Source organism: Somniosus microcephalus, chromosome 16 (assembly GCF_052327205.1).
Source record: "Somniosus microcephalus isolate GS21.2 chromosome 16, FLI_Smic_1.0, whole genome shotgun sequence".
NCBI lineage: Eukaryota > Metazoa > Chordata > Chondrichthyes > Squaliformes > Somniosidae > Somniosus > Somniosus microcephalus.
The window spans coordinates 51,099,621-51,113,046 of NC_141002.1; the positions used below are offsets into that span (position 1 = coordinate 51,099,621).

Genomic DNA, 13,426 nt, shown 5'->3' on the forward strand with positions numbered 1-13,426 from the left:
AACCTATTTTCTATACTCTGGATGGTAAAGCCAACTCATAAAAGGTTCAATGTGAAAAATCAAAAATAGGGGATGATTATCACCAACCTGCTTGTGATTTGTAGGAACCTTCACGTGAGCATTAAGCGCCCAGCGAACAGTCCCATGTAGAGTGGTAATTATTTATTGCCTGTTGCTAATGAGGTAGTAAAGTCATCGCACCTCTTTTTTCTCTTCTAATGTTCATTCTTTCCCTGTCCCCACATCTTTACAGTTTATAATGGCAGCCTGATGGATTTGTCCGAGGTCTGCCATTGATGCTCTAATTGGTTGTGAAGACGCAGGAGAGTGATCCCTGGTACCTTGTCTCTGTTCCTTATTGTCTCCTCTCGTGGTAGTATCGAGAGCAAGAGCTCATATACTGAAGGTAGTTGCAGATTCAAACCTCAGTCCTACCACCTCTTGGCTTAGTACATTGCTACTGACATGCAATCCTGAATTTATCTTTTTTTAAAGGAGTGACCATGTTTCTTTGAGCATAAGTTGGGCTGAATGGAATGTGGTTGAACAGAACTTAATCAACCATCCTAATATTGTCCAGCTCATTGGTCCCCTGTCAAGGTGTTACTGTTTACTTATTTAGCAGTTAATCTTTTGCTTTCAAGCTGTGGGATTTGCAGCTACCTGTATTAGCTCTGTGGATATGGTGTAAAATGGTGCACTAAAACTCATTGTTATCTCCTACCATTATTAACACAGGCAGAGTTCTCAGAGTTGAATCTGGCCGCATACGTGAATGGGGGATGTATGATCGACATGCAGCTGATCCGGAATGGAACTAAAGTGGTCAGGTAGGGCAATGGAAACTAATTTCTTTGAGGCTTGTTTTGGGGGGGAATTCCTACCAAAGAGTTGTGCCTGTTAAACAACACCCTAACTGACAACTAGAGAACTATACCTCAGTAGGAAAGGGAGAAGAACCTAAAAAAAAGGTTCCAAATGACTTTTATGAATTTTAAAAAATTGACTGCATGATGCAGGTTATTGTTCAATGCCATGGAACGTTTTCTGGCATTTTAAAGGATTAAATGGATTCCTCTGCATTGTCTTGAGTGTTGTGCCCCCGATTGGTAAAATCTGGGCATGAGAGACCAAAATAACTAAATTCATAAAATAAATGAGATCTGCATAACAATATCAAAAGATTTTTTTTACTATCATTCTTTCTGGTGAACAACCAATTGCCAAGATTGGCTCACTCCGAACAATTCCATATTGCACTGAATCGATGCAAGCAATAATTGACTAAATTGGCTGATCTTCCGGTGCAGTGGGACCACCTGGAAACTATTAAGGGGCACTGTTGTCATTATTTGGCATGTTTTGTTTACAAATGTATGATGCTTTGACCTGATTTGTGCTGGGACACAGCACTTGCTTGTAATATTGTAAAGCTGGCAATAATGCACATTTGTCCAGCTCTTCTCCATCACATAACAAAAACATGTCCTTCAAGACCAAGAGCAATCTTTCTGATGTAAGAGAACAATGTGGTTTTAAAAAGTGATCTATTCATCTAAAAGTCCAGACATGTTCTGCTGACTCAGTTAGTGTGTTAGACACATTCTATTCCATATTTTGTCACAGACCTGGCTGGGTGATTGAGATAGGAAAGAGAACAAGTGCATGTGTGAGAGCTTCAAACACATGGCTGAGAAAAATAATGAAATGTCTTTTGGTAGTTTGAATCAGAAGCATCATTTTTGCATCCATCCCTGCATGTATGCTTTTCTCCTGCAATACCAGCTTACTTCTTCATCAGTTGCCATTCTTCAACCACTCTGCCCCTTCCCTCGGAAGCTTCCTCTCTCAACCCCGCTGCTTCTCCGTCTCTCACACTGTTTTAAAAAGCCTCCTAAGTAGCCTTCTGCCTGACTATGCTTTTCCCTACTTCTTGCTTTCCCTCTAGTCCTCCTGCTCGATATCCATTCTGTTTTTGTCCATGACCTTCTAAAGTGCCTGAAATGTTTGTTAGTACATGAGGAGCTCTATAGAATTGAGAGACTGTGTCGCATACTGAAGATAACGATACAAAGCCAATGAAACAAAAAGTGCGGTGAAAGCAAAAAAAAACAACAGAAATGTCTGGACAAGGGCCACTGAACTAAAAACAAATACAGGAACAAATAACAGCACATGGATTTGCAGCAACATCATGAGCTGGACAGATGTTGACCCACATTCACTTGGCTATAAAGGATAAAGCGAGTTCAATGGGTCAAATTTGTTTTGATTACTTCCGCATAACAGACAAGATTAGAACAAATGCAACGCTGTTATAGTGCACCATGCTCTGAGTTACTGTGCACTGGGGAGGGCTCTGTGCAGCGAGTTACAGTGCACTGGGGGAGGGCTCTGTGCAGTGAGTTACAGTGCACTGGGGGAGGGCTCTGTGCAGTGAGTTACAGTGCACTGGGGGAGGGCTCTATGCAGTGAGTTACAGTGCACCGGGACTGGGCTCTGTGCAGTAAGGTACTGTGCAATGGGGGAGGGCTCTGTGCAGAGAGCTACAGTGCACTGGGACTGGGCTCTGTGTAGTGAGTTACAGTGAACTGGGGGAGGGCTTTGTGCAGTGAGTTACAGTGAACTGGGGGAGGGCTTTGTGCAGTGAGTTACAGTGCACTGGGACTGGGCTCTGTGCAGTGAGTTACAGTGCACTGAGGAGGGGCGCTGTGCAGTGAGTTACAGTGCACTGCGGGAGGGCTCTGTGCTGTGAGTTACAGTGCACTGGGACTGGGCTCTGTGTAGTGAGTTACAGTGAACTGGGGGAGGGCTTTGTGCAGTGAGTTACAGTCCACTGGGAGTGGGCTCTGTGCAGTGAGTTACAGTGCACTGGGGGAGGGCTCTATGCAGTGAGTTACAGTGCACCGGGACTGGGCTCTGTGCAGTAAGGTACTGTGCAATGGGGGAGGGCTCTGTGCAGAGAGCTACAGTGCACTGGGACTGGGCTCTGTGTAGTGAGTTACAGTGAACTGGGGGAGGGCTTTGTGCAGTGAGTTACAGTGCACTGGGACTGGGCTCTGTGCAGTGAGTTACAGTGCACTGGGGAGGGGCGCTGTGCAGTGAGTTACAGTGCACTGCGGGAGGGCTCTGTGCTGTGAGTTACAGTGCACTGGGACTGGGCTCTGTGCAGTGAGTTACAGTGCACTGGGAATGGGCTCTGTGTAGTGAGTTACAGTGCACTGGGGAGGGGCGCTGTGCAGTGAGTTACAGTGCACTGCGGGAGGGCTCTGTGCTGTGAGTTACAGTGCACTGGGACTGGGCTCTGTGCAGTGAGTTACAGTGCACTGGGACTGGGATCTGTGCAGTGAGTTACTGTGTACTGGAGGAGGGCCCTGTGCAGTGAGTTACAGTGCACTTGGGAAGGGCTCTGTGCAGTGATTACAGTGCACTGGGACTGGGCTCTGTGCAGTAATATACAGTGCACTGGGAGAGGACTCTGTGCAGTGAGTTACAATGCACTGGGACTGGGCTCTGTGCAGTGAGTTACTGTGCACTGTGACTGGGCTCTGTGCAGTGGGTTACAGTGCAATGGGGAGAGCTCTGTGTAGTGAGTTACAGTGCATTGGAACTGGGCTCTGCAGTGGGTTACAGTGCAGTGGGGGAGAGCTTTGTGTCGTGAGTTACAGTGTGCTGGCAAAGGGCTCTGTTCAATGAGTTACTGTGCACTGGGACTGGGCTCTGTGTAGTGAGTTACAGTGCACTGGGGGAGGGCTCTGTGTAGTGAGTTACTGTGAACTGGGGGAGGGCTCTGTGCACTGAGTTACTGTGCACTGGGACTGGGCTCTGTGCAGTGAGTTACAGTGCACTGGGGATGGCTCTGTGCAGTGAGTTACAGTGTGCTGGCAAAGGGCTCTGTTCAGTGAGTTACTGTGCACTGGGGCTGGGCTCTGTGTAGTGAGTTACAGTGCACTGGGGGAGGGCTCTGTGTAGTGAGTTACAGTGCACTAGGGGAGGGCTCTGTGCAGTGAGTTACAGTGCACTGGGACTGGGTTCTGCAGTGGGTTACAGTGCAATGGGGGAGAGCTTTGTGTAGTGAGTTACAGTGCAGTGGGATTGGGCTCTGTGCAGTGGGTTACAGTGCACTGGGGGAGGGCTCTCTGTCGTGAGTTACAGTGCACTGGGACTGGGCTCTGTGCAGTTGGTTACAGTGCACTGGTGCTTGGCTCTGTGCACTGAGTTACATTGCACCGGGGAAGAACTCTGTGCAGTGAGTTGCAGTGCACTGGGGGAGGGCTCTGTTTAATGAGTCACACAACACCAGGTTATAGTCCAACAGCTTTATTTGAAATCACAAGCTTTTGGAGCGCTGCTCCTTCTTCAGGTGAAGTGGAGAAATGCATAAAGACACAGCTTATATAGTCAGAGAATCATGTCAGATGTTTACAGGTAACCTTTCCAACTGCCATTAATCACACCTCGGCAGAGAGATAATCACAGCAGTCAAAGGTGTGAATGGTGTCCAAACAGGTCAGTCAGGGAAACATTACATCAAAGAACAATGAGGTGGGGTCACAAGGGGTCAAATATTGCAGATGCTGGGGTCTGTATGAAAAACAAAAAAACAGACAAAAAACATTTTTTTTTTTTTTTTGGCTGGAAATCACAGCAGGTCCGGCCGCATCCGTGTAGAGAGAACAAGCCAATGTCGACTCGAGTCTGGATGACCCTGCATCAGGTGGGGTTACATGTAGCGTGACATGAACCCAAGATCTCTGTTGAGGCCGTCCTCATGGGTGCGGAACATGGCTATCAGTTTCTGCTCGACGATTTTGCGTTGTCGTGTGTCTCGAAGGCCACCTTGGAGAAGGTGGCCTTCGAGACACACGACAACGCAAAATCGTCGAGCAGAAACTGATAGCCATGTTCCGCACCCATGAGGACGGCCTCAACAGAGATCTTGGGTTCATGTCACGCTACATGTAACCCCACCTGATGCAGGGTCATCCAGACTCGAGTCGACATTGGCTTGTTCTCTCTACACGGATGCGGCCGGACCTGCTGTGATTTCCAGCCAAAAAAAAAAAAAAAAATGTTTTTTGTCTGTTTTTTTGTTTTTCATACAGACCCCAGCATCTGCAATATTTGACCCCTTGTGACCCCACCTCATTGTTCTTTGGTGTAATGTTTTCCTGACTGACCTGTTTGGACACCATTCACACCTTTGACTGCTGTGATTATCTCTCTGCCGAGGTGTGATTAATGGCAGTTGGAAAGGTTACCTGTAAACATCTGACATGATTCTCTGACTATATAAGCTGTGTCTTTATGCATTTCTCCACTTCACCTGAAGAAGGAGCAGCGCTCCGAAAGCTTGTGATTTCAGATAAAGCTGTTGGACTATAACCTGGTGTTGTGTGACTTTTTACATTTGTCCACCCCGGTCCAACTCCGGCATCTCCACACTCTGTTTAATGAGTTACAGTGCACTGGGGGAGGGCCCTGTGCAGTGAGTTACAGTGCACTGGGACTAGGCTCTGTGCAGTGAGTTACAGTGCACTGGGGGAGGGCTCTGTGTAGTGAGTTGCAGTGCATTGGGGGAGGCTTTGTGCAGTGAGATACAGTGCATTGGGACTGGGCTCTGTGCAGTGAGTTACAGTGCACTGGGGGCGTGCTCTATGTAGTGAGTTACAGTGCACTGGGGAAGGGCTCTTTGCAGTGAGTTACTGTGCACTGGGACTGGGCTCTGTGCAGTGAGTTAAAGTGCACTGGGGGGGTGCTCTATGCAGTGAGTTGCAGTGCGCTGGGGAAGGGCTCTGATGTAAGTAAACTACTAAACACTTGGTCTCAGTATAAAACAAGGCTTTAATCAACTGTTTCACAACCATGAGTTCTAGTTACATCACTAGTTCCTGGTTACAAAAATGTCCTGCGCAAGCTGGGCCCACGCCCGAGTATTTATACTTTCCCTGGATGGCACCACCAGCTGGCTGCCCAGTGTTATCTCATGAGTCATTTCTACATGAATGGTAAGATTCATGACATTCTTCCCGCCTGAAAGATTTGGAAGTTCCGCAACTTCCTTCTAGCGGATTAAACGGACCGCGAAGAGCCGCAGTCGTTTCGATTTCTGTTTGTGGCTGGAAAGCACGTCTCCTCGGACCGTGTCTTGGTCCCTGGGTCGCTAGGTTGACAGGGCCCGTGTCGCCTTGATCGACCTGAAGGGGACTGGGGAGATCGTAACTCCGAGTGCGGGTCCCCACAAGCGCAGAGCTGGCTACATCTTGCTCGGTAGCCGGTGATTGACTGGCATCCTGGCTTCGGGTGGCCATCCCGTTATTCTTGTTTCCGGTTATCCGGCATAAAGGCCACGAGGCGCTGATCGGTTATAAGCATGAAATGGCGACAAGCGAGAAAATGACTCCATTTACGCACTGCTTCGATGATGGCCATAGCCTCCTTCTCGACAGGAGGATAATGGAGCTCGCTACCCTGCAAAGTTCTGGACAGAAATGCAATGGGTCGACCACCTTGATTCAAGGTAGCCGAGATTGCCACCTCCGATGCATCGCACTCGACCACGAAAGGGAGATTTTCTTTGATGGAATGAAGCGTGGCCTTTTCCAGTTGTCGCTTGAGGAGGTTGAAAGCTGAAATAGCCATTGCCTCCAACCGAAATGACTTTGTGTGAAGCATGGGCTGGATCTTGTCGGAGAAGTGGGGTATCCACTTCGCATAATAGGCGAACATGCCGAGTGCCCGACAAAGAGAGCCAAGATTCATAGGGGGAGGGAGTTCCTGAAGCGGACGAAGTCGCTCTGGATCCGGTTTGATGACACCATTGCCCATCCAGTAGCCAAGGATGTTGACTGATGGTACTGATTTCACAGATTTGGACTCATTTAAGGTTAAGTTGCGATGACGGAGAACGTCAAAAAATTTCTGGAGGTTGGCATCATGCTCCTTCTGGTCATGACCAGCAATGGTGATATTATCCAGATATGGAAAAGTGTCCTTTAAGTTCTCCTGTTTGACTAGGCTATCCATTGCCCGTTGAAAGATGGCCACCCCATTGGTGACCCCAAATGGAAGGTGACAAAACTGGTAAAGCCGACCATTGGCCTCAAAGGCCGTATACTTTTTGTCAGAGACTTTCTACTGTACTTGATGGTACGCGCTCTTTAAGTCAAAAGTTGAAAATAACTTGTAGTTGGCAAGGTTATTGACCATGTCATCGATGCGTGGTAGTGGGTAGGCATCCAGGTCGGTATACTGGTTAATAGTTTGCGAGTAATCGATGCAAAGACATTTCTTGTGTTGCTTCAGAGGATTTTTAACAACGACGACTTGAGCCCGCCAGGGAGATGAACATGGCTCAATGATACCGTCAGCTAGAAGGCGAGAGATCTCTGCCTCGGTAAAGGATAGATCATCTTGGCTGAAACATCGTGATTTAGTGACTTGGGCTTACATCGGGGGGAAAGATTGGCAAACAAAGAGGGCTCGTCGAGCGAAGCCGCCGAAAGTGCACAAAACGGTACTTTTGGAAATAGTAAGCTCCGGCTTTGACCCTCCAAACTCAAAAGTGAGTCTTTTGTGTTGTTTCTGGAAATCCTGTCCCAGGAGCACATCACTGCATAGGTTTTTGAGCACCCCGAGCCGGGTGGAGAAACAAGTGCGGCCATTGAGAATAATGTCGACAAGACAAAAGCCGGAAGAGTTGGTGGTCAGTGTCGTCAGAGCCATTGCAATTTCCCTGTCCAAGGGGTAAATACGCAGTTTTAACTTACTGACAGCCCACTCACTAATGAAGCTGTCAGAGCTGCATGAGTCAGTTAGTGCACTCAAAATGTGTCCATTTACAGAAACCTTCGTGGCTGCATGGGACAGACTTTGGGGAAAAACAGCTGTGATGGGAGTTTTAACCTTGACAGCTGTAACATTAGTAGTGGTTCTTGGGGGAGGAGCAGTTTTATAGATAGCAGCTGTAACCTTAGTAGTGGCTCTTGGGGGAGGAGCAGTTTTATAGATAGTAGCTGCAAAACTAACAGAGGCTCTCGACCGGTATACCTTAGAAAAGTGGCCTTTCTTACTAACAGAGGCTCTCGACCGGTATACCTTAGAAAAGTGGCCTTTCTTCCTAACAGAGGCTCTTGACTGGCGTACCTTAGAAAAGTGACCTTTCTTACTGCAATGATTGCAGGTTGCATTGCGAGCAGGACAAAATTTCCTATAGTGGAATGTACCTCCACAGAAGAAACACTTTGTTCCAGATTGCCAAGATGCCGCTAGGGCAGGGTCATCATCAGTGAAGGCTTCTAGGGTAGGGTTGTCATCAGCTAGGTTAGAGTCATCATCAGTGAGGGCTTCTGCCCGAGGCCTATTGAAGGAGTCACTAAAAGTGATAGCAGCAGCCCGTGCACGTGATAAAAGATAGGTGTCTGCATTCCTCTTTGCTAAGTCCAGAGAACATGCCTGGTCATAGGCAACCTGTAACTCGAGGGTTTTATTCTCCAACAGACGCTGGCGTATGAAGGGAGACGCAATTCCGTTAATAAAAGAATCACAAATGAACTCCTCCTGGTACTGCTCAGCTGTGACAGCTTTAAGATTACAATCCTTGCTGAGCCTGCGAAGCTTTTGAAGGAATTTGTCAAGTGATTCCCCGGGTTGTTGTTGAGTTGTGGCCAGTAGATGCCGAGCAAAAATTTCATTTGGGGCCTTATATAGTCGCTGTAATATTAGGATAGCGCCGTCATAGTCTACACAGTCTTCGATATAGTCAAACACATGAGGAAATACATAATTGGCAAGTATCACTAATTTATCAGGAACATTCTCACCACACACCCTGAGGAAGTTGCTGAAGGTATGGTACCAGTGTTTTCATACCTTAGCAGTTGTAGGTGAATTCGGGTCCAGGTCAAGACGGGTGGGTCTGAGTAGTTTGTCTATGATGGATTGATTACTATGTCAGAGTTCCCTTCTACAGTTGAAGTCGTAGCTGGCTGTTCCCGAAATCATTCAGAGCGTGGAGCCGATACACCGTTGATTAAATTGACATAAGAAAACTACTAAGCACTTGGTGTGAGTATAAAACAAGGCTTTAATCAACTGTTTCACAACCATGAGTTCTAGTTACATCACTAGTTCCTGGTTAAAATAGCGGCCTGAGCAAGCTGGGCCCACGCCCGAGTATTTATACTTTCCCTGGATGGGGCCACCAGCTGGCCGCCCAGTGTTATCTCATGAGTCATTTCTACATGAATGGTAAGATTCATGACAGGCTCTGTGCAGTGAGTTATTGTGCACTGGGGGAGGGCTCTGTGCAGTGAGTTATTGTGCACTGGGAGAGGGCTCTGTGCAGTGAGTTACAGTGCACTGGCGGAGGGCTCTGTGCAGTGAGTTACAGTGCAGTGAGTTACAGTGCACTGGGACTGGGCTCTGTGCAGTGAGTTACAGTGCACTGGGAGAAGGCTCTGTGCAGTGAGTTACTGTGCACTGGGAAAGGGCGCTGCAGTGAGTTACCGTGCACTGGTGAAGGGCTCTGTGCTGTGAGTTACAGTGCACCGGGAAAGGGCACTGCAGTGAGTTACATTGCACTGGCGAAGGGCTCTGTGTAGTGAGTTACTGTGCACTGGGGGAAGGCTCTGTGCAGTGAGTTACAGTGCACTGGAGAAGGGCTCTCTGTAGTGGGTACAGTGCACTGGGGGAGGGCTCTGTGCAGTGAGTTACTGTGCACTGGGGGAGGGCTCTGTGCACTGAGTTACTGTGCTCTGGGACTGGGCTCTGTGCAGTGAGTTACAGTGCACTGGGATGGGGTTCTGTGCAGTGAGTTACAGTGCACTGGGAGAGGGCTCTGTGCAGTGAGCTACAGTGCATTGGGACTGGGCTCTGTACAGTGAGTTACTATGCACTGGGGAATGGCTCTGTGCAGTGAGTTACAGTGCACTCGGAGAGGGCTCTGTGCAGTGAGCTACTCTGCACCGGGACTGGGCTCTGTGCAGTGGGTTACAGTGCACTGGGGAGGGCTCTGTGCAGTGAGTTACAGTGCACTGGTAGAGGGCTCTGTGCAGTGAGTTACAGTGCACTGGGAGAGGGCTCTGTGCAGTGAGATACAGTGCACTGGGACTGGGCTCTGTGCAGCGAGTTACTGTGCACTGGGAAATGGCTCTGTGCAGTGAGTTACAGTGCACTCGGAGAGGGCTCTGTGCAGTTAGTTACTCTGCACCGGGACTGGGCTCTGTGCAGTGGGTTACAGTGCACTGGGACTGGGCTCTGTGCAGTGGGTTACAGTGCACTGGGGAATGGCTCTGTGCAGTGAGTTACAGTGCACTGGGAGAGGGCTCTGTGCAGTGAATTACAGTGCACTGGGGAGGGCCCTGTGCAGTGAGTTACAGTGCATTGGGACTGGGCTCTGTGCTGTGAGTTACAGTGCACTGGGACTGGGCTCTGTGCAGCGAGTTACAGTGCACTGGGAAATGGCTCTGTGCAGTGCACTGGGGAATGGCTCTGTGCAGTGAGTTACAGTGCACTGGGACTGGGCTCTGTGCAGCGAGTTACAGTGCACTGGGAAATGGCTCTGTGCAGTGAGTTACAGTGCACTCGGAGAGGGCTCTGTGCAGTTAGTTACTCTGCACCGGGACTGAGCTCTGTGCAGTGGGTTACAGTGCACTGGGACTGGGCTCTGTGCAGTGGGTTACAGTGCACTGGGGAATGGCTCTGTGCAGTGAGTTGCAGTGCACTGGGGAATGGCTCTGTGCAGTGAGTTACAGTGCACTGGGACTGGGCTCTGTGCAGTGAGTTACTGTGCATTGGGGAGGGCTCTGTGCAGTGAATTACTGTGCACTGGGATTGGGCTCTGTGCAGTGAGTTACAGTGCACTGGGGGAGGGCTCTGTGCAGTGAGTTACAGTGCACTGGGGAATGGCTCTGTGCAGTGAGTTGCAGTGCACTGGGGAATGGCTCTGTGCACTGAGTTACAGTGCACTGGGGAATGGCTCTGTGCAGTGAGTTGCAGTGCACTGGGGAATGGCTCTGTGCACTGAGTTACAGTGCACTGGGGAGGGCTCTGTGCAGTGAGTTACTGTGCACTGGGACTGGGCTCTGTGCAGTGAGTTACAGTGCACTGGGGAATGGCTCTGTGCAGTGAGTTACAGTGCACTGGGAGAGGGCTCTGTGCAGTGAGTTACTCTGCACCGGGACTAGGCTCTGTGCAGTGGGTTACAGTGCACTGGGAGAGAGCTCTGTGCAGTGAGTTACAGTGCACTGGGGAATGGCTCTGTGCAGTGAGTTACAGTGCACTGGGAGAAGGCTCTGTGCAGTGAGTTACTCTGCACCGGGACTAGGCTCTGTGCAGTGGGTTACAGTGCACTGGGAGAGAGCTCTGTGCAGTGAGTTACAGTGAATACGTGGCTAGAGGAATGGTGCAAGGGTGCAAGAAATTCAAATTCCTGGGACTTTGGAATCGGTTCTGGGGCAGGTGGGACCAGCACAAAACGGATAGATTGCACCTGGGCAAGGCTGGAACCGATGTCCTAGGAGGAGTGTTTGCTGGTGCTCTGGGGGAGGGTTTAATCTAAAATGGCAGGGGGTTGGGAACCTGAGCGGGGAGACAGAGGAAAGGGAAACAAGGATAAAAGCAAAAGACAGGAAGGAGAAAAACAGAAGTGGTAGTCAGCGAAATCAAGGGTTTAAATCAAACATGGCTACAGTAAATAATAATTCTAAAAGATCTAAGAGCATTAAAAAAACAAGTCTGAAGGCTTTGTGTCTTAATGCGAGGAGCATTCGTAATAAGGTGGATGAATTAGCTGCGCAAATAGAGGTAAACAAATATAATATGATTGGGATTACAGAAACATGGCTCCAGGGTGGCCAAGGCTGGGAACTCAACATCCAGGGGTATTCAATATTCAGGAAAGATAGGCAAAAAGGAAAAGGAGATGGGGTAGCATTGCTGGTTAAAGAGAGGATTAACACAATTGTAAGGAAGGATATTAGCTCTGATGACGTGGAATCTGTATGGGTAGAACTGAGAAATACCAAGGGGCAGAAAACGTTAGAAACATAGAAACATAGAAACATAGAAGATAGGAGCAGGAGTAGGCCATTCGGCCCCTCGAGCCAAATTCAGTACCCGGTCCCTGCTTTCTCCCCATACCCCTTGATCCCTTTAGCCTTAAGAAATATATCCAACTCCTTCTTGAATATATTTAATGAATTGGCCTCAACTGCCTTCTGTGGTAGAGAATTCCACAGGTTCACCACACTCTGGGTGAAGAAATTCCTCCTCATTTCTGTCCTAAATGGCCTACCCCTTATCCTTAGACTGTGACCCCTGGATCTGGACTCCCCGACCATCGGGAACATCCTTCCTGCATCTAGTCTGTCCAAGTCCTGTCAAAATTTTATAAGTTTCAATGAGATCCCCTCTCATTCTTCTGAACTCCAGCGAGTACAAGCCCAATCGACCCAATCTCTCCTCATACGTCATTCCTGCCATCCCAGGTATCAGCCTGGTGAATCTTCGCTGCACTCATTCCATGGCAAGAACATCCCTCCTCAGATAAGGCGACCAAAACTGCACACAATACTCAAGATGTGGTCTCCCCAAGGCCCTGTACAACTGCACATGGGATTGGGGGCAAGGTATTGACTTGGATAGAGAACTGGTTGGCAGACAGAAAGCAAAGAGTTGGAATAAACGGGTCTTTTTCCGAGTGGCAGGCAGTGACTAGTGGGGTACCGCAGGGATCGGTCCTTGGACCCCAGCTATTCACAATATATATTAATGATCTAGACAACGGAACTAGATGTAATATCTCCAAGTTTGCAGATGACACAAAGCTGGGTGGCCGTGTGTGCTGTGAGGAGGATGCCGAGAAACTCCAGTATGATTTGGACAGGTTGGGTGATTGGGCAGAAGCATGGCAGATGCAATATAACATGGATAAATACGAGGTTATCCACATTGGTGTCAAAAACAAGAAGGCAGATTATTATCTGAATGGCAATAGATTGGGAGAAGGGGAAGTGCAACGAGACCTGGGTGTCCTTGTGCACCAGTCGCTGAAGGTAAGCATGCAGGTGCAGCAGGCGGTTAAGAAGGCAAATGGTATGTTGGCCTTCATAGCGAGAGGGTTTGAGTACAGGAACAAGGATGTCTTGCTGCAGATGTACAGGGCCTTGGTGAGACCACATCTTGAGTATTGTGTGCAGTTTTGGTCGCCTTATCTGAGGAAGGATGTTCTTGCCATGGAAGGAGTTCAGCAAAGATTCACGAGGCTGATACCTGGGATGGCAGGAATGATGTATGAGGAGGGATTGGGTCGATTGGGCTTGTACTCGCTGGAGTTTAGAAGAATGAGAGGGGATCTCATTGAAACTTATAAAATTCTGACAGGACTGGACAGACTAGATGCAGGAAGGATGTTCCCGATGGTCGG

The 13,426-nt window shown here is 48.8% G+C and overlaps 1 protein-coding gene across 2 annotated transcripts in view; it reads left to right on the top strand.

Moving 5' to 3' along the window:
- syn3 (synapsin III) overlaps positions 1 to 13,426 on the top strand; it is a 479,656-nt gene that overhangs the window by 263,842 nt on the left and 202,388 nt on the right. For both annotated transcript variants that reach the window (XM_086009013.1, XM_086009015.1), the window contains one exon: positions 739 to 830. In XM_086009013.1, the coding sequence (XP_085865139.1) occupies positions 739 to 830 (92 nt within the window). The remainder of the gene's footprint in view (positions 1 to 738; positions 831 to 13,426) is intronic.